The sequence below is a fragment of the Pristis pectinata genome, chromosome 32 (assembly GCF_009764475.1).
Source record: "Pristis pectinata isolate sPriPec2 chromosome 32, sPriPec2.1.pri, whole genome shotgun sequence".
Taxonomy (NCBI): Eukaryota; Metazoa; Chordata; class Chondrichthyes; order Rhinopristiformes; family Pristidae; genus Pristis; species Pristis pectinata.
In genome coordinates, this window is record NC_067436.1 from 8,094,322 (window position 1) to 8,114,890 (window position 20,569).

The 20,569-nt window shown below is 40.0% G+C and overlaps 1 protein-coding gene across 1 annotated transcript; it reads right to left on the minus strand.

Moving 5' to 3' along the window:
* Window positions 1-2,498: 2,498 nt before the first annotated feature.
* LOC127585347 (ornithine decarboxylase antizyme 2-like) lies at window positions 2,499-18,762 on the minus strand. Its single transcript, XM_052042745.1, is given in 6 exon segments — window positions 2,499-3,020; window positions 3,352-3,437; window positions 4,644-4,816; window positions 6,777-6,857; window positions 6,859-6,931; window positions 18,495-18,762. Coding segments are annotated over 6 exon segments (648 nt in total). The 5' UTR covers window positions 18,599-18,762; the 3' UTR covers window positions 2,499-2,889.
* Window positions 18,763-20,569: the final 1,807 nt, after the last annotated feature.

Sequence of the window (20,569 nt, forward strand, 5' to 3'; positions counted from 1 at the left end):
GAGCTTCTTGGGTGTTGTTGAAGCTACACAATGTCCATATCCTACCATTTCCTTCATTCATGTGCCTAAGAGCTTCTTGAGCACCCCTACTGTACTTGCCTCCACCACCATCCTGGGCAGAGCATTTCAGGCACCCATCACACTCTGTTAAAGAAAAACTTGCCCTGCACGTCTCCTTTGAACTTTCCCCCTCAAGTGGAGTTATTCCATCACACTCCTGACTTGAGCCTTGTAGACAGTGGACAGGCTTTAGGGAGTGAGGAAGGCAAGTTATCTGCTGCAGGATTCCTAATCGCTAACAACCTTGTAGCCAAATTGCATAAATGGCTGCTTCAGTTCAGTTCCTGGTTAATGGTAATCCCCAGGACATCAGTAGTGGGGGATTCAGTGATGGCAATGTTATCAAATGTCAGGGAATGATGGCTAGATTTTCTCTTGTTGGATATTTTCATAGGTGGCAAGTAACATTTGCATAGGTGCCAAGCAATCAGTCCAGGCCTGGATATTGCCCAGGTCTTGCTACATTCCCTGCAGTTTGTACATTGTTCAATCTCCAATCTTCTAGTATTTTCACTTGATAGGTAATTGCAAATGCTTATTGCCCGTTTGACTTCAATGTTTAATGGTCAACTATGTCTTTCACTATAAATGTATACACTTACTGATTGTTCATCTGTCCCATTTATACTGGTGAAGCTTATTAAGCTGTTACAACTTTGCCAAACTTTTTGGTTATGGCACTTGTTGCTAATCCAGTATTGTGGATGCATGAAGTCAACATCTCTTAAGGGAACAACTCTGTTGAATAGCACCCTTGCCATTACACTATGTGCCCCTCTGACCAGCATTACTCAATGGACACAAAATCCACTATAGGGATCCACTTGATTGACTTTATGCATCCACGATACTGGATTAATAAGTGCCACAAAAGGTTTGCCAAAGTTTTAACATTTTAAAATGCTGTAGCAGCTCCCCCCCCCCCATGATCTTCAAAAAGAGCATTGATGCTGCAGATGCAGCTTCAGACAGATAAACCCAGTGCAAGCTGATCAGCTTTCAGCATGTCCTATCTGGCACCATTTGAGTACAGTGAGGATTCCTGTGGCTCAAGATGGCCTGCTGTCATTTTCAATCACAGGAAATTGGCAACAGAAGTATAATATTCCAAGTAACAGTTTGGCCCAGTGTTAACATTTCAACAAGTTTCACATGAGAATAAATGGGACAGATGACCTGAACAGTAAGAGGGTATACATTTAGTGAAAAGCATAGTTAACCATTAATTTTTTTAGTCAAAAGGGTAACCACCATTTGGGATTACCTGCCAAGTGAAAATATTGGAAGATTGGACATGGGGTGGCAGAGTTAAAAATTAGGAAAAACAAGCTTGGAGATTGTTCAATGTACAAACTGCAGAGAAGGTTTTTAAGAATCGATTTTTCGATACTGTCCAGCTGTTGCTAAATTCCCTGCAGTTTGTCCATTATTCAATCTCCAAGCTTGTTTGTTTAACTTTTAAACTCTGGCAGTGTGATCCATGGTTAAAATTGTGCGCGGGTTGGTCTCCAAGCAATGGTAGTTACATGTGGCAGCTTTGTTCAAAGCAATGGCCAGATATGTCCAACACACAAATGAATCATCAACCACTGCAGTTGTTCGGTGAATTGCAACAGCAGCAAACACTGCAGGAGTTAAATGGCTACAAAATGCAGCATTCTTTATTGCATAACTTAAGATGGCTCACTCCAAACAACTTTGGTCATGTGCAGCAAAAGGAAACCTCAAGGCCCAATCAATTTTCCAACCGCTTTTCCCAATAAAATTCCACATTAGAGAGAACATCTGTTCTACAGTAAAACAAATCTTTATGTTGCAAGTCAAAGAATCACTATTTACCTAGGGCCACTTTAAATCATTTAATTTTCTTCCTTTATCACATTACTGAAATAGTACCTGTTTTTACAGATTCTTCAAATTTTACATTTAACCTTTTTCAGACCCTCCAAACAATGGATTTCCAAATTTTTCTAATTTGTTTCTCATTAGGAGGTAAACTAGAAAGCTGCAGCTTTGCACAGGTTACAAGAGGCTGCAAATGTCAAGATTTTAAGGTTTGTAAAATGATTTAAATCACTCCAATGTAGTAATCCATTAGATGCTGTAATATGTTTAGAGAGATTTTACCTTAAGATGCTGCCAGCTATTTGCCATGGAATGTCAGACCAGAAATAGCAGTGGCTGTGCAATTAGAGTCATGCAAGATCAGTGTTTGATAAAGGAAAATGTAAACAGATAGAGGGAAAGTGACCAACCAGAAAATATTGTGAAGAAACTTGTAATTGCGCAAATGTTGTGTGCTGTAAATTCCTGATTAGAGGGCTAGTCACCTCCAATTGGTAGGTTTCAATAAATTCCCAGATGAAAACCCCCTTTAATGGGTGATGCATCTAGAAACTAACTTGACAAAGAAGTAAAAACAATTCATCATGCAAAGGTAAATTTGAAATATTTTATTTTTTTTAAACAGCTTTAAAGGTGGTACATAAAAACACAGTATGTGAAAGGAATGCACAGGCTTTCAATATTTACTGTAAACAGCAATGACAAATTGTCACACAGTTCAAGAAACAAAAGACAAAAAAATCTTGACAAATCTGTAATTCGAGACAACATTTACTGCTCAGTATCAATCCATGAAGCTGAATTCAGCCCAGGCTGCCTAAAGAACATCTAGGCAAGATGATCAAATTTTGCTTACGCAAAAGACAACAAAAATTTGCACCTTTTACAGGCTGTAGCTATGGGTATTACACAGCGTTTATACTAAGGACTACCCTCTCCCAACTGAGCTACATTAAAAAGGAGGGAAAGGAAAACAGTATGCGGTTACTCCTCCTCAGACAATGACTGATCAATGGAGTACACCATGAACAAGACACCAGGCCGAGCTGGAACTGAGGGATGGCCTGGTCTCACAATCTCAAAGCCCATGAAGCTGAATGTCCTCAAAAGAAAGGCTGTGAAGGGAAAAGAATCCAATACTTCAGGTGAATACAATTCTTGCAATAGTTAACTATATGCAACAATGAATTAAAGCCTTGAAAATCAAAACATTACATAAAATTCAAAACATTAACATGCATTCATTGATATTAACTGTCTTATCGCCACCATTTTCCTTCATTATTGCTTCCCATTTTTCAGCAACCAAAAGCTCAATATTCACCCCAACCTTTAGGAAAAGTGATAAAATTGACCAGGCTTGGAGAAAACTCAGTTTAATCATGACAGCATGCATCAGACATTGTTACTTTCTAGTATTTATGAACATAGAAACAAAGCCCTTACCTCGATCTTCTCTGTTTTTGTAGAAGTAGACAAATACATACTCCACCTTCAGCTTCTCTTCAGCAAATTCTAACAGCACAGTTAACCTGGCCAAAATAAAACAGGTCTAAAAGGAAGTGAAATTTTTTTGACCTATCCTATTAATAGTCATACATCATGCAAACAGAACCTTTGGCAAGCTGAATCAATGCAGACCCTCAACCATTTACACACATCCTACATTAATCCCATTCTTTATTCTCACAACCTTCTGAACACTCCCATATTCTATTTATGCACTAGGAGCATTTTAGTGGCCAATTAACCTACCAAACTGTGTTTTTGGGATGTGGGAAGAAACTAGAACCAGACAGTACTGGAGGTTAGGATCAAACCCAGGTGTCTGGCACAGCAAGGCAGCAATTCTACTATTTGCGCTACTCTATAATTCCTGCTCTCACCATAACTAGGCTAAAATAAAGTAACCACATTTACAGTATAAAAGATCAAAGTGGCCCATAGTGCACAAAAGAATTGTGCAAATTCCATTTTTAATTATAAAGAATTGCTCTTTATATTTGGTTTTGGGACTGAATGCAGATGAGTAAGAATTGCAAAAACATGCCAATTACATTCAACTTAAAAGCCAAAGAATGAGGCAAACCACCCAAGAACACAATGGAAAAGTTAAAATGTGATACTGTTAAATTTTGTGATACTGGTTTAATTTTGCTGTTTGAGCCAAGTCAGAAGTTAAAATCAGCTAGAGCAAATTTTAAGTTTTGTATTAAGAGTGGATTTTTTGTTAATGGATACTCAAGGTAGTTAATATTAGATATTTTGATTGTAAAGCTTGCTCAATGCATTTCAATAGATAGGATCAATACCATCTTGGAGTGGAAAGAGCACTGGAAACTGAAGTTTAAGATATTAACTTCAGGTCAGACCCATTTGGAAGCACCAAACCTAGTTCAGTATTATTTACGGACTAAATTCCAGTAATGAAAGCAAATCCAAGGATGAATTCACTAAATGATCATGTTCAAGAGAAGCCTCAGGCATTCTGCATTATTCGTTTCCCAAAGTCACTGCTGCAAAAAGTATCCAAGAGACTTACTGCAAAGAGATCTACCAATTCCATTCTAATACTAAAACTGATTGCATTAGACAAGCTCCTCCTCCCTGGCTACACTTATGAAGCAGCATGAAAAAAATTGATAATTTTGAGCATTAAACCTGGAAAAATATTTTCACATGGTTCAATGTAAAGGCAAGGACTTTGAGAACCTGACAGCAAGTTTCAAACCACTCACCCTTCTTTGCTTCCTTCTGCCAAAATACCATCGGGAATCTCCACAAAGAGATTATTATTGGAGAAAACTGCATTCCATTTGGAGACCTTGGAGTCTGTCAACTTATACTGAAAGTGGATGATATGCTGTTTTCCATTTGCTGGTAGTTCTTGCGTTACGGTTAGCTTCTCATCCTGCAAATAAGAAAGGCATCAATTGGGGGGGGAAAGTACTCTGCACACACTTCCATGTGGAAAAGAAGCAAGACAAAAATCAGGAAATAACAATTGCTGAGTCATGATGGCAATCTAGATGAATTAAGAAATTACTCAGCCTTTTAGCATTTTAAACTAAATAACCAAAACATTTTCAGCACAAATAGATAAGAGGCACAAAATATTATGGATATTTTTACAAGGGTTCTTTCACTAGCATTACAGGTGTTTGCTTTAACTACTAATGGTATCATACCATTAACAGTCCTTCCTGTTGAGTTCATTCACAATCTCCAGAACACATTACTGGCCTATTTCTCTGACACTTTCCAGTATTGCTAATCCTTTGTCCCCATGTATGTTAGCTTTCCTCCCAATTCACTGCTTCAGTGCTCAGGGGTTAAACTGCTCCATATCAGGGATCAATGTCACAAAGTTTATAAGGTGTGGAATTCCCATTCAGCATGCAGCACAAGTCACAAATTTGGTGCAGCTACAAGGAGTATTTATAGGAACTGCAGGTGGTGTATAACCAGATTACTATGTATTTATGAACCAAGATAAATCAATTGGAGAATTGTGGGGCAACTGTCTAGATCAAGTCGAAAAATCAAGGGCATACTTTCCATTCAGTAGTTCAGCATTTCAAAGAAATATAATATGCAGGCAAGCAGTGGAATTGGTCACCATGGAAACTTAGAAACTTCAAAGACAAAACAAAATTCTGCAACAAGAGCTGAGAGAATCAATTTCTAGATGACAGCAAGACAAGCCTTGATAATAGGAATCTGATTCAATGCAGATGAAGAGTCAACAGTGCTAGTAATGTGGCATATGAATAAGCTTAATGGTACCTGATGTGGCAACATTTTGATAATGAGAGTTCAATCTTGCTTTAGAATGAGTGCCTCTTAATGAGGCACATTGCAGCTTTAATGTTGAGAGAAAATGGGAGCAATGGATAATATTCAAATGAAATATGTTAATTATGGAAGATGGCTACACTAGAGCCACTAAGAACAGGTGGTTTGGGGATTTCTTGATAGTTAAGGTGGCCTATAATCCAGGCCACATGCTCAGGCAATGGAAATGTTTGCTTGCTAGATTAAGCTTTTCTGTGTAATAATTTTCTATACAAATCTTACTATCTACCTCTTATCCTTGTACCACTGTTTTTGGCATTTAGTTATCCTTGCCCTACACATCAAACCTTCCCCTTTTGTTCCTTTCCTCTTTTTGCCTGGTTCTTAATTAACTGTTGAAATCTTAACATCTTCAAATTCAAAAGGAAGGTGATCCACCATTAATTCTCGTCAATGATGCTGAGCCACTTATTAGCACCTGACTAATTTAGATTTTTAATATTCATTGTATTTTACTTGTGCTGTGCAAGAACACTATAGTCTTACAAAATACTAACCATTACAGTACACATCCAGCAAAACAGCATTACAAGATTTCAGATCAAACCTTTTTGTTCTAAGAATGCACAAGAACATTGATCAAGATCTTTCCATAAACTTCACCATTAGCTACTGTATGCAGTTTCAGATCTCCATCTCACCACAAACAAATTAGCAGCTGGTCTCTAGCTTATGACTTGTGCCACCAATTTCATTTGTAAAATGATACTGGAGCACAATTAAGGATAAGTTTAACATCTTGTTGCAAGCACATCCATATTATACATTCATGCCACATGATAGAGGAACATATTTGAAAACTGCCAAATGCTGCAACTCAAAATTAGTGTACCTTTTGAAGTTTTTTGCTAGCACTATTCTTGCTAGCACTATTATTGCTACAACTGTCTGGACACAACACATCAACCGTTTTCAATTAGAGAAGCACCCATATGCCATGTTTGTGATCACACCACTTTTTTTTACAAACCAGATTAACCGATTATTTTAAAATCTTATGTTGAGAACATACTGACCGCATGCAAGAGAGCTGCAAGAGTGTGATCCCTTCCGTTCCCTCGCCCACCCGGGATCTTCACTGATGGGTGAGGGGCATCAGGAGCACCACAGAGGCCCTGGACCGAGGTGCCTGCAGTATTGTTGCTGAGAGGTACCACACAAAGGAATATTACTGCAACAAACAAAAGAAGTGTCAAGAACATGTATTTGAAAATTAGAATTAGATATCATCAATACTAAATATTTGGGCAAGAAAACCAGCTACCAATAAGCTTTCTGACCAACACATACTCATTTCAAACAAATTCCATCTTTGCATTTAAAAAGAACATGCATTCCCATTGAGTCACTTGCTCAATTATATATATGTGCACACATTTGTTTTGCATGTTAAACTTTATATATAACATTACCTATGCCAATTTGCATCTTAATTCATTCAACATTAATAAAAGGTAAGGGCCTTTAATTGCCAAGAAAATAAAGGCTACTTACTCCCTAAGCAAATATCCACAAAGTACTCTAAACATTATAATCTATTTATCCCACAGTTGACAAACTACCTACAAGGGTTAGCACATTTGTGATTAAAATGCACTTAATGTCACAAAATATCAGAATCACTTCAAATATTTTAAAAACTTCAGTTGCACAAGTACTGAATCAGTATGAAAGGAATGTTATAAATAGTTATTGCTTTGGCTGCAGTCAATACTACCTTCCCAGCTCACCAGCCTATGATCTAAGCAGTAAAATAGTATTTTCAAATTACACTTTAAGCTTTGCCAAAAATATATTTTAATATTTAAATTATTTTTCTCCCCCGACAACTAAAATGGCACCAGAAGTCCACTGCAGTTTACCACTAACACTAAAATTACCTTTTAGCAACTGTAAACAAAGAACACCTTTCTAAAACTAACCAGGTAACCTACCAGTCAGGAAGCAAAGAGAATCTGTGTTTGTCATTTACTAAAAACATCTACAAAAGATGCTTTTGAGATAAATATTGGTTAGTAGGTAAATGCAATAATTTCCACAAACATGCCCATAAATTTAATGAGATTAATGACCAATTGTCTTTGGACAGAACCTAAGAATTTCCTATCCAGAATTTCACATTGTAACATGCTTTTAGTGAGAAATTAGTCCAAACATGAACTATAGAAAGTAAAGATAGTATTAAAGGAAAGCTTTATAAAGTTGCTAGAAAAAGCAGTACACCCAAGGATTAGATAAATTTCAAAATTCAAAGGATTACTAAGAAATTGATAAAGGGAACAAGGGTGCAAACTAGAGAGATAAAAGACCAACAGCTATAATAGATATTTATAAAGGAAAAGATTAGTGAGAGCAAAATACAGGTCCCCCCAACTTTACAGTTCTGTTCCCATGAGCTGTACATAACCCAGACAGTTCATAATTGGAAATACAGACATGAATAGAGTTCTCAGGTGGCAGAAGCCCAGCAAATCCAACCCAGTAGTCTCCCAAACACTCGTTCATATGTACAGGGCTTACAAGTCAAGCATTTATTACCTGGGAGGACCTATATAACTTCACTGATCTGTCAGAGACCCAGAATGGAAAATAAGAAAAGGCCAGAGGAAAATACTTTGCATTTCCCTTCACAGAAAACAAACATCCTAGAACTGATGGAGAACCAAGGATGTTTTACAAGGAAATTAGCATTAGTAGAGAATACTGGAGCGTTAATGAAGGTGGTGGCTATGGAGATAGTGGATTCTCCAATAATCTAAAATTCCAGGGATTCTAGAAGTTCCTGCAGACTAAAGAGTAGCAAATATTATCCCATTATTTGAAAGAAAAAACAAGGAACTCCTGACCTGTTCATCTGACAGTTAGGAAAATGGTGGAATCTATAAGAATGCAGTACCAAGACCCAAAAAAATGAGTCAGAGTTAACATGGATTTGCAAAAGGGAAACCATTGGAATTGGTTTAATATTGTCACATGTACTGAGGTGCAGTGAAAAACTAATTTTGCATATTGTTCATACAGATCATTTCATTACAGTGCATTGAGGTGGTACAAGGTAAAACAATACAGAATACAAAGTGTCAGCTACAGAGAAAGTGCAGTGCAGGTAGACAGTAAGGTGTAAGGTCAGAGGTATACTGAGAAGTCAAGAGTCCATTTTATCATAATAGGGAACCATTCAATGGTCTTATAACAGTGGGATAGAAGCTGTCCTTGAGCCTGGTGGTATGCACTTTCAAGCTTTTATATCTTCTACCCAATGGAAGAGGGGAGAAGAGAGAATATCCAGGGTGGGTGGGGTCTTGATTACGCTGGCTGTTTTACCAAGGCAGTGAGAAGTATAGATGAGGGAAGGGGAGGCTAGTTACTGTGATGTGCTGAACTGTGTCCACAACTGTCTGCAGTTTCTTGCAGTCCTGGGCAGGGTAGTTGCCATACCAAGCCGTGATGCATCCAGATACGATGCTGTCTATGGTGCATTGGTTAAAAATTGGTGAGTGTCAAAGGGGACATGCCAAATTTCTTTAGCCTCCTGAGGAAGTAGAGTCACTGGTGAGCTTTCTTGTCTGTGGCATCTATGTGATTGGACCAGGACAGGCCATTGATAAAAACCATATTTGATTAATCAATTGCAGTTCCTCGAGGTTAAATCTACCGGAGTAGATAAGGGAACCAATGGATGTAGTGAATTTTCTACTTTCAGAAGACTTTTGATAAGGTTCCATGCAGTGGGTTTTTGAACAAAGTTAAAGCACGTGGAATTTGGAGTGGGGGTGTTTAATATAACTAGTGTGGATTGAAAGTTTGTTAACATAAGGAGGTATGAACTAGTCCTTCTTGAATTGGCAGGTTGTGACTAGTTTGGTATCTCAGGGATCAGTGTTTAGGCCCCAACTATTCACAATTTATGTCAATGATTTTGCTGACAAGACCAAATGTAACATTTCCAAGTTTGCTACTAACATGAAACTAAGCAGAAAAGTAATGAGGATGCAAGGAGGCTTCAAGGGAAGTATAGACAAGCTTGGTGAGTTGCAAACATGGCAGAGTATGGAAATGTGAAGTTATCAATTTCAGTAGATAAACTGTGGTGAGAGAGTAGGAAGGATTAATATTCAAAGGACCTTGGGTGTTCTTGTACATGTCATTGAGTATGAGGTGCAGCAGACAATCAGGAAGACAATGGGATTTAGATCTTTATTGCTTGAGGACTGAGTACAAGAATAAAGGTGCCTTAATCATATAGGGCATTGGTGAGGCCACACCTGGAATACTATGTACAATTTTGGTCCTTGCCCAAAAACTGTATACTTGACCTAGAGGGAGTGAAGCAAAGATTCACCAAACCCATTCCTGGGTCAGCAGATCAGAGGTTAAACAGGCCAGCCTCCAGTCTTTAGAGTTTAGGGAAATGCAATGATTTCACTGAAACATGCAAAAATTCTTGGAGGATGCACAGTAGATGCAGGAAGGCAGAATCAGAATCATAATACAGAAACAAGCCCTTCAACCCAACTAGTCACACCGACCATCGAGCACCCATTTACAATATTCCCAATTTATTTTTCCCTTGCATTTGATCATTCAGCTACACAGTAGGCACAATTTAGTGGCCAATTAACCTGCCAAACTGCATGCCTTTCAGAGGAAACCCAAACACCAAGAAACCCATGTGGTTACAAGGAAGTAAACCACTTCATTATACAACCATTTGACTGCTTAAAATGCATACAAAATCTGAATGGGAGGCAACAAAAGAGTTGGCCTTGGCTGTTTGGTAGGCAATGACACAGAAGGCAGCCAATTGGCCACAAAGCCACACTTCGATACTCATCCAAGGGAGTAAATGCATCTTGTAACCATTTTTCTAAACTTTGCTGGAGGCACTCACTGACCTAAATGGTTGCATTTTTTTTTCCACATTTTTTCCTGAAGGATGCATTATTTACAACTAAGCCCTCTGGCAACACCCCAATATCCAAAGATGATTGAAAGTCTATGAGCATTATCTCTGCAAGTTCTATCTTTACTTTCCCTCAGCAAATGGGGGTGTGCCATCCAGACCTTGTGACTCCTTTATTTTACTTGTGTCAAATGTTAAGCCATTTGGATTAAAATTTATGGAAGTATAACTGCATTTGACAAAGATCATGCACTGTCAAAACCTTGCGCAGTGGAAAGTAACATTGTGATAAAATAGCCATAGAACATAACCCAGAAGGATTATTGGCTCCACAAAACATTCCAGTTCTACGATTCAGAAAGGCCATACCATAATTTCAGAAATAAAAGCAAAAGGTGAAGTACAAGGGCAACAAGCAGTATAAGAAACTGTCTATATATAGTAGTCATACATAGTACAAAAACTGGCTTTGGTTGAAGACCAACTCTTAGCCCAGAACATTCCAACAGAAGCACTTGAGGGACATGTCCCAGGCATAACCATTTTCAGCTGCTTTAATAACATTGACTCATAAGTCAGAACTAGGGATGTTCAGCACTCAATTAACATTCACATGGGCATAAAGTCAGTACAAGGGTAGCAGCTTTCTGCGTTACCCAGGTTTAAGAAAATAAGGGAAGCTGTCATAGATGTGTACTGGAATCTTCTGGTTGGGAGCTGGGTATAGATTGAGGCAATGCGATTGATTTAACCAAGCTAAAAAAGCTTTATAGAATACACTCCACTTGGTGAGTGCACCCAACATTCAACAAGTTCAACACCTACACAAAACAATACATTTGATTGATATTCCATTTACTACCTTAGAACATCCCTGCTTTCACCATTAGTGTAATCAGTATGCATTTAGAAAAATCATTTGCAATGTTTAGAAAATACTTCTCAAACCTGCAACCTTTACTAGTTCAAAGTAACAACACCATCACCCAAGTGCTCCAAGCCACTAACTATTGGAAAAATAATTGTGCCTTTACTTTTGCTAGGGCAAAAACCCCTAGATAATGAGAGCTTGGATTGCAAGTTCCTTCACCATATGAAGAACAGTCCACCAGAAGTTCATGAATTGTGCACATCACTGACGAGGATATCTCAAACTTAAGGTGTAATGTTGAACTATTGATAACTATACTGCTTACTCAAAAGCTGCCAAGCAGACAGGCTTGGTACAGCAACTGTTCTGCCCAAGATAAGAAACTGCAGAGAACTGTGGACGCAGCTCAGCACATTACAGAAACCAGCCTCCCCTCCCTGGACTATCTACCCTTCTCACTGCCTCAGTAAAACAGCAAGCATAATCAAAGATCCCACCCTGGACTTTCCCTCTTCTCCCCTCTGAAGAGGAAGATAGAAAAGCCTGAAAGCACGTATCACCAGGCTCAAGGACAGCTTCTATCCAATTGCTATAAGATTATTGAACGGTCCCCTAGTATGCTAAAATGGACTCCTGACCTCAATCTACATTGTTATGGCTTTGCACCTTATCTGCCTGCACTGCACCTTCTCAGTAATCTGTAACACTTTATTCTGCATTGTTATCGTTTTCCCTTGTACTTACTTCAACACACTTGTGAAATGAGCTGTATGAATGGCATGCAATACAAAGTTTTTCACTGTACCTTAGTACATGTGACAATTTCCCAATTTAATTCACACAGGACTATCTCAAATTGAGAACACTAAACAGGAGGTTAAATGGCAAAGCTCTCAAATTCGACTTAGACGACAACAGCTATTGAGACAAAACCAAACTTTAAATGACTGGTTTGTTCAAAGGATCATTGTGACAAATGTCCTTTGAAATGACTTGTAATCACTACATTCACTTGAAGTTGGAATGCAGCAATCCAAGATGGCTCACTACCTCAAGAGAAATTAGGGATGGGCAATAAATGCCAGTGATAACCAAATACTGGAAAATAAATTAAAATATCTTGGAAAAACTCTGTACAGTCAGTGAAACTAGCAGCTCATTTCTTACCCTGTACAATGTAATCCTCCAGAAATCTGCCTAATGAACTTTAATATTCCAAACAGCAGCAATAAGTGGGACAGAACACAACCACAGGTCAATGGATGGTGCAACAATAAAATAAGATGCTCAACTACGGCAGGGTAGCTCCTGATCAATCTGTGTGCAGTTCTTACGTGGCCTCATTAGCCACCTCAGAATACACAAAACCTAAGTGGAAGTCATCCTCAATCCTGAGTGTTACAGTCCAAAACCTGCTCACATTGCAGCATTGATATACTCAGTGAGATTTACAATTAGAATAGAGCATTGAAAATGTAAGCTACAAATACTTGCCAAGCACAAAAACCTTCTGAAGGCATTCAGTTTTGCTCAATCACATCTACTGTCCAAAATGTACCAGAGCTAGAAACAAAAACCTCAACCATTAATAAAGTTTCCAATTTGTGAATAGCAAAGGAGATTATTCTGCAGATAAGTTGTAAGATTCTGTAAAAGTCAAGGAGTGCTCAAATACTGCTTTATTCCTATAACTGCTAGGTTAAGAGTATGGTAATTGAAGGATTGAGATTAAATAAATTTTGATCAATGAGAAATAGAACCAGGAATAGGCCAATTTAGCTCAACTATTCTGCAAGATCTTACAAGCCTCAACCACAACTTCACACACTAACCTGATTCTGAAGTACCCAAAACTTTGATATATTAACTCCAGAACACCTGTATTTCGTGGAAAGAGAATTTCCAAGGTCCACAAATTTCTTGTTTCAATCTGAAGTATCTAATACTTTATTTTAAGACAGCAACCACTAATACTATGGTTACCAGCCACAATAAACATATCCCTAGCATCTATGCTGTAAAGCCCTTTAGAACTGTTATAATTTTAATATGCCAAGTATTGCCCCATCTAAAATCTACTTGAACTTTTGAGACTTTATAAATTAAAACAAAAGGTCTATGAAACACTTATGACACAACACAATCTCAGCAATTTTATATCCACACTCATTTCCCACAACAAACTTAAAAGGCAGGAAACTGTGAAGAGTTCGACACAGTTGTCCCTGGGTTTTTAAAGCATAATGAAAATTCTCTAGCACTGCTTGCACTTTTGGAATTGCATTATTAATAAAAACACGTTCCCTTATCAGTCTTTGATTTAAACGTGTAAATGGGGTCTGACTTTTAAAACAAAACTCTTCAAGCCCAATACTCTAAGTATATTTAATTGATGTTTTAGTGAAACAGCCAAAATTTAGAATACTTGGCAGGAGCTATAATGAAAACTAAACCCATGCTGCTCAATGTTCCTATTCCAACTTTGTTGTACTTTCCTGAATGTCTTTAAGTGCAGACACAATGCAAACACGAGTCTGTTGCTGCCAAGTGCTGGAAATCATCTTTTAATGGATGATGTGTTAACTACAGCAGAAAACTGCTCATTTATATGCACAAATCATTTTGCATCATACCTGCACATTGACTAACATTAGCTAAAAAATGAGACTGAGTGTGAGTAAGTGAGTGAACCTAAATGTAACCAACAAGCAAAATTGAGGAATTCTGCTTTAATGAGAAAATGAAAACAGCATCCTATACCACAAATTAACTACACACCCTTCCTTTAGGAGACCCAAAGCAGAGCATTAGACCTCTCCTGTGAAAACTACTTATCAATGACTCTCCTGTCAGGTAGGCATTTGGGTAGAGGTACTACTATAATGTTAAGGATTACAAAGAAGTTTCAATGTTGCTATTTATATTGATCTCAACTATGAAGGAAATCTACCTAGGAACTCAATCTGCATAGAAGATAACAGCATGAATGTGATCACAGCACTGGAAGGAACATTCTACACAACAGTTTTGCCTGAATAGAAAGCCGATGACTATGACAAGCTTCAGAATTTGTGCTGAATGATTTCATAAACTTGTACATGCAAAATATTTGCAGCAACTGAATATACCAAAATGAGTTCATTCTATTCCCAAATACTTGCAAATTTGCATGGTTTCAGTGCGACCAAATGATATCCCTTGATCCTAATTCAAATGTGAAATATATGCATTTTACTGCAACCATACATTTACAGTGTTCTCAATCTATAATGAGGGGTATTGATTGGCTGATAAACAACTGCTACAACTTAGATCAATTTACAAATACAAGTTAAAATTGTTTCAAACCTATCATAATGAAACCATCCATGTGATAAGGTGCAAGTTTACTCTATGGAAGGGAATCTGCCATCTTTACTGTAGCTTATCCACATGATTCTCAGCATATTGCAGAAATGTAGTCAACAACCTCAGGAACAATCAAAAACAAGCATTAAATTCCTACTTTGCTGGTAGTATAAGTGAAGCAGAGATTAGATCCTACTGTAGCCATTTATAACTGTACTGGAGGTTTTTCAATTGCCAAATCAGTAGCAATATGCAAGTGTTTGCATGCTGTTACCCAAATTACAGCAATCTTCGATTACAAGATGTTGGGAATCCTTTAGGTGTTAGAACAGTTTCACTCATGAGGACTATTAATTTGTTACTGATAAAGAAACCCAGGTAGTTCTCAAAACCAGACTACAATGCAATTCAAATTTTAATAAGAGCAGTATTTTTCAAAGGAAGCATTGGGCATTTTAGATCTAGTATACAATACTACCAATGTCTTGCTAACCCAAGTTCATTTTAAAAATAAAGTCAAACTAATTGCTCCAACCTTGCACAAGCCAGTTAAACAATCCAGCTTCATTTTGAAAGTTCAAGTAGCACAACCTCAAATTACGGCTGTGAACTTCAAATATTCCATGGCATCAATAAAATGTGAATATGCAGATCACTTGTAAATTATCTTCTAATCTTCAAAATGTGTTAATGGGCAGGTTTGGACAAGAAAATGCCAATATAATTGAACTCCTACATGGAAGTCATACATTGCTATTTTTACATTTCTAATGGCAAAAGGGTATACTTAAAGTTTGCCAGTTTCCATCATCCAAGGCTGATGACATGCATAAAGTCAGGTCAAAATCTGTGTATTGAACTCTTCACAATTATACTTTCAATCTTTAGCCTAATAATTTATTCAGCAAAGGGGAACAATGCTTTGTCTTCAACTCAGATTGTACCACTCCAGTTTGTAGATCAACTTTAGAACCTTTGGATCCTAGCTGTCTTCCTATTCAACATCCAATTCAGGCACCTCCAATGGATCACTGTGATCCCATGGGTCTCACTTTCCTACCAGCTGTTTTCACAGTCATATCCATGCATTTTCTCAGCTTTTTAACAGCTTTTGATAGAAAAATTAAATAAAGATTTATGGAGCAACTTGTTCGGCTTAGAATTAACCACACCAATTTCCTCTTTGGATCCTGCACCTAAAACACAACCTTCTTTGGTTGTGACAGACTTGCTCTGTATTCCAAACATTTCCTGATCTTTCTTTTTGCATCTCTCATCTTGCCAATAAAATCTCACACCTTTGAAAGGGCATTACATTGAGTAGTTCAATTATTTGCCTTTTGAATATAGATTCCAAGACAAACAACTGCCATTGTACAGCATTCTTTTCGCATAAAACCAATGAAAACATTGATAATGTGACAAGCAGAAACATTGATAATGTGACAAGCAGAAACATTCTACAATAATGAATGTTTCAATAGCTGTGCAAGATTTGGCAGACAACTATTAATTGTTCCTACTAAACCACCATGGTTAATAGAATTCAGGACATTGAGGAACAATTAGTTCACCCCAACTTAGTTCTACTTTAATCAGTTTCTATTCAATAACCCAAAATACAACAGTCACCATAAATTAAAATACCGTTAGATACACTGCACTGAAACTACCCCTACTGACAGGTGTACAACAAAATACCACCCAAGATCTTGGATACAAAAGCAATCTGTTAAATCACTCATTGCTGGTAGTATACCAGAATAGTACACTAAAGGTACACAGGCACTACTGCAGTAATCCTACAACACAAAACACCAAATATTTTAAATGAACAATCAAGTTAAAACAAACTTCCAGTACTGCTTAAGAGTCAAAGTCAGGAGGCATCCAGACAATATCTGACTTACAATATTAAAGCACATTACAAGGCAAGTAAAGGTATGTCACGATATACAAAGATAGCATTACAGATATTGTAACAAGAAATTACAATGAACAGGTAGCCATTAACTCACATCACCTGAAGCAGATATACAGATTATTCTAATGACCTCTTCCAATAACATTTTCCTCTCAATTATTTATTATCTCATTAAAAGCTATAAAGCTTTTCCATGGCTGCTGCCTGACCTGCTGAGTGTTTCCACAGTTTATTTTGTTTCGATATCAGAATATCAGTTTCTGCATTTGTGACTTGGGTGTTGAGTGAGAAATGAACATTAAAACTGCATCCATGTGTAGGAAATATTTCACTCCTTTTAATGAAAAGACTTGTTAGCTTCTACAAGGGTAACTTTTCCCACAGCCCCTCCTGGAACAATCCTCATTCAGACAAGTGCCTGCATTTTGTTTTATAAGCAACTTCCCGACCTCTGTGGTCTTCAAGATACAACTTGAACACTGAAGGAAATTGAGAAACTAACTCAGGGCAGGTCACATTACCTGCCACAACCAAGTTCTAAGAAGTCTTTCCATTACATTGAGTGAAAGATTTTCATTCCTTGCATATTTCTCACACTCAACACTTAAGATAAATGCATTCCCCAAAATTTGAGCTAGTCCATGACTCGCCCCTCCAACTCCTGAGCCCTTTGCTACCATTTGCAACCCAGAAGACCCTTTGTCACCAACACACTAACCCCACTATCCAAGGCTCCCCCAACACATCCCAAAGGTCACCCATCACCATGACTCATGCTCCACCAGAGAAGGCATTACACACCTGTCACCCAGCAACCTGATCCACCAACCACTCTCAACCCTCCCCATTCACCCAGCAATCCCCTTCCCTCAGGGACCACCTCCTCCCCCTCACGGCAAACTCCCCACCATCCTCACCCAATGACACCCCTCTTCTCCCCCCCCCCCAACAACATCCCCCTTCACCTCCCCCACCACCCCCACCAGCATCCTCACCCAGCGATACCCTTCTTGTCATTCCCCCTCCCCCCCCTCCCCCCCCCCCCCCCCCCCCGACCCTAACCCAGCAAGCGTCTCTTCCCACCCCCCTCATCTCAGTCAGGACCTCTCCCACTCCCCATTTCCCTACACCACCGACCCCCCCCCCCCCCCCCCCCCCCCCCCCCCCCCCCCCCCCCACCCCGCGCGACCCCCCCCCCCACCCCAAGGTCCCCCCACAACCGGCGACCGACCCCCCCCCACCCCAAGGTCCCCCCCCACACCCGGCGACCCCCTCCCACCCCAAGGTCCTCCCCCCCCCACACCCCCGGCGACCCCCTCTCTCCCCCCCCCCCACACCCGGCGACCCCCTCTCTCCCCCCCCCACACCCGGCGACCCCCTCTCTCCCCCCCCCACACCCGGCGACCCCTCTCCTCCCCCCCCCCCACACCCGGCGACCCCCTCCTCTCCCCCCCCCACACCCGGCGACCCCCTCTCTCTCCCCCCCACACCCGGCGACCCCCTCCCTCTCCCCCCCCCCCACACCCGGCGACCCCCTCCCCCCACCCCAAGGTCCTCCCCCCCCACACCCGGCGACCCCCCACCCCAAGGTCCTCCCCCCCCACACCCGGCGACCCCCTCCCCCCACCCCAAGGTCCTCCCCCCCCACACCGGCGACCCCCTCCCCAAAGGTCTGCCCCCCCCCTCACCTCTCCTGGGCGTTTATCATCCTGACCGACGGCGCTGCGCTCTGCCCTCTTTCTTTACCGAAGTAGTGACTGTTGAGTATCCGTTCCACGGAGCTCCTCACCATCCGGCCGCAGACGGAGACGGCCCCCGGGGTTATGCGGGCGTGCGGTGTCGGCGCTGCCCGCCGCCCTCACCCATCCGCTCCGCTCCGTCACCTTCCAGAACCTTCAGCAGCCGCGCCGCCGCCGCGCCGCCGCTTATATACCAGCGCGGAGCATCATGGGCGCCGCCCCCCCCCACAAATAAAACAACCGCCCAACTATTCTACCTTCTCTACGCCCAGAAAGAATATCTCCCTTTACCGTATATTTTTCAGTAAGTTACTTTACGGAAATCTCGCTGTCGCCGGGGGTGTGTTTTGTTTTTGCCGATGACGTCAAGACCTTTCGGGCGACCCTGTTGATTGACAGGGAGGGGGCGGGGCTTGTGTGCTCTTTAAAGATAAACTGGGTGATTGCAATCTCGTCTGTGCTTTTCCCTGCAGCACATCTGATAATGATTGCATAATGAAATTTGGCTTTAGTTGTTCAAAGAAAGGACTTTCAATTATATAAGCACCATGCCACATCCTTACTGCATCCTTAATGATTCTCAACCAATCAATGACAGCTTGAGAGCAGTCCCTGTAGGAACAAATATTTCAGGTAGCAACATTCCACACAGAATTAAGAGTGGAATGCCTCATTAATCTGTTTTGATTGTGTTTTTCAAAGAAGAAGGTTGTGCAGAAAATTCTCTGATCATTAATTTGTGCCTTACACTCCTTTACATTCACTAAAACAGTTGGGTAGGGCGAGGGTTGTTTTTAATGTCCCAAGTATAAGATAGAGACTGTCATTTGATGAGAAATCTTTACTGTTTAACTACCATTATTTCAGTTCCTTGATAGCATTACATAACAAAACTGTCATCGTTTGAAAACTTCAGTTGGCCAAGGTCCTTGCGCCCACTGTGTTGCACAGAGTTCCTGATTTCCAATTGTTCGAAGAAAAACTGCTCAATTTCACTCTGAGTACTTGTCTCTAATATTATTATGTATTGGCTTAGATTATATAGCCACTAATAGTCATTTGGCTTCCTAAAATACATTGTCAAGGTTTCAAGCCATATAATGGCCAATTGGACCAGGAAATGAAGAGTAACCAGTGTCCCTGGAACCTAGTAAGAGTCAGCATTCTAAGTAAAGTAAGAAGAAATTGATCTGTCTGACATGACAGGCACAAAATTTATGTCACAATCTTTAAGGAGACATTTACTAAATCACCCTGACTTATTAACTGCCTTTGCAGAAGATAGTTCCTCTGTCTTGCATTGTCAAATTCACTGTCTCCTATGATGAGGGGAGATCTCATTGAAACCCACCGTATACTGAAAGGCCTGAATAGAGTGGATGTGAAGAGAATGTTTCCATTAGTAGGAGAGCCTAGGATCCGAGGGCTCAGCCTCAGTATAAAGGGTCGTCCCTTTAAAACTGAGATGAGGAGGAATTTCTTCAGCTAGAGGATGGTGAGTCTGTGGAATTTGTTGCCACAGAGGGCTGTGGAGGCCAAGTCATTGGGTGTCTTTAAGGCAGAGATTGATAGGTTCTTGATTGGTAAGAGAGTTAAGAGTTATGGGGAGAAGTCGGGAGAATGGGGTTGAAAAAAATAATCAGCCATGATTGAATGGTGGAACAGACTGAATGGTCTGAATGGCCTAATTCTGCTCCTATATCTTATGATCTTATGATCAGCTTCCTCAGGTATATCTTCTCTGTCATTGCTATTCAAAGCAGCTTTTAAATATAAATCTTAGAAAACACTAAAGGATGGTGTAGCTCCATTAAGGGACAGATTTCAAGTGCGAGGACTGTTTATGTTCAGTTGACTTGCTCTTTGTTTGATGTCCAGCTCTAGATAAACAAAATTTCCTTCCTGCTAAATACAGGGAAAATGAAAGCTGTTAGGTTTCGTCCCTGGCCACTGACTGCTCTCCCTCTCACTGGCACTGTCTGAGGTTGAATCTGCCTGCCCATCATCTTGGTAGTTGATCTTAA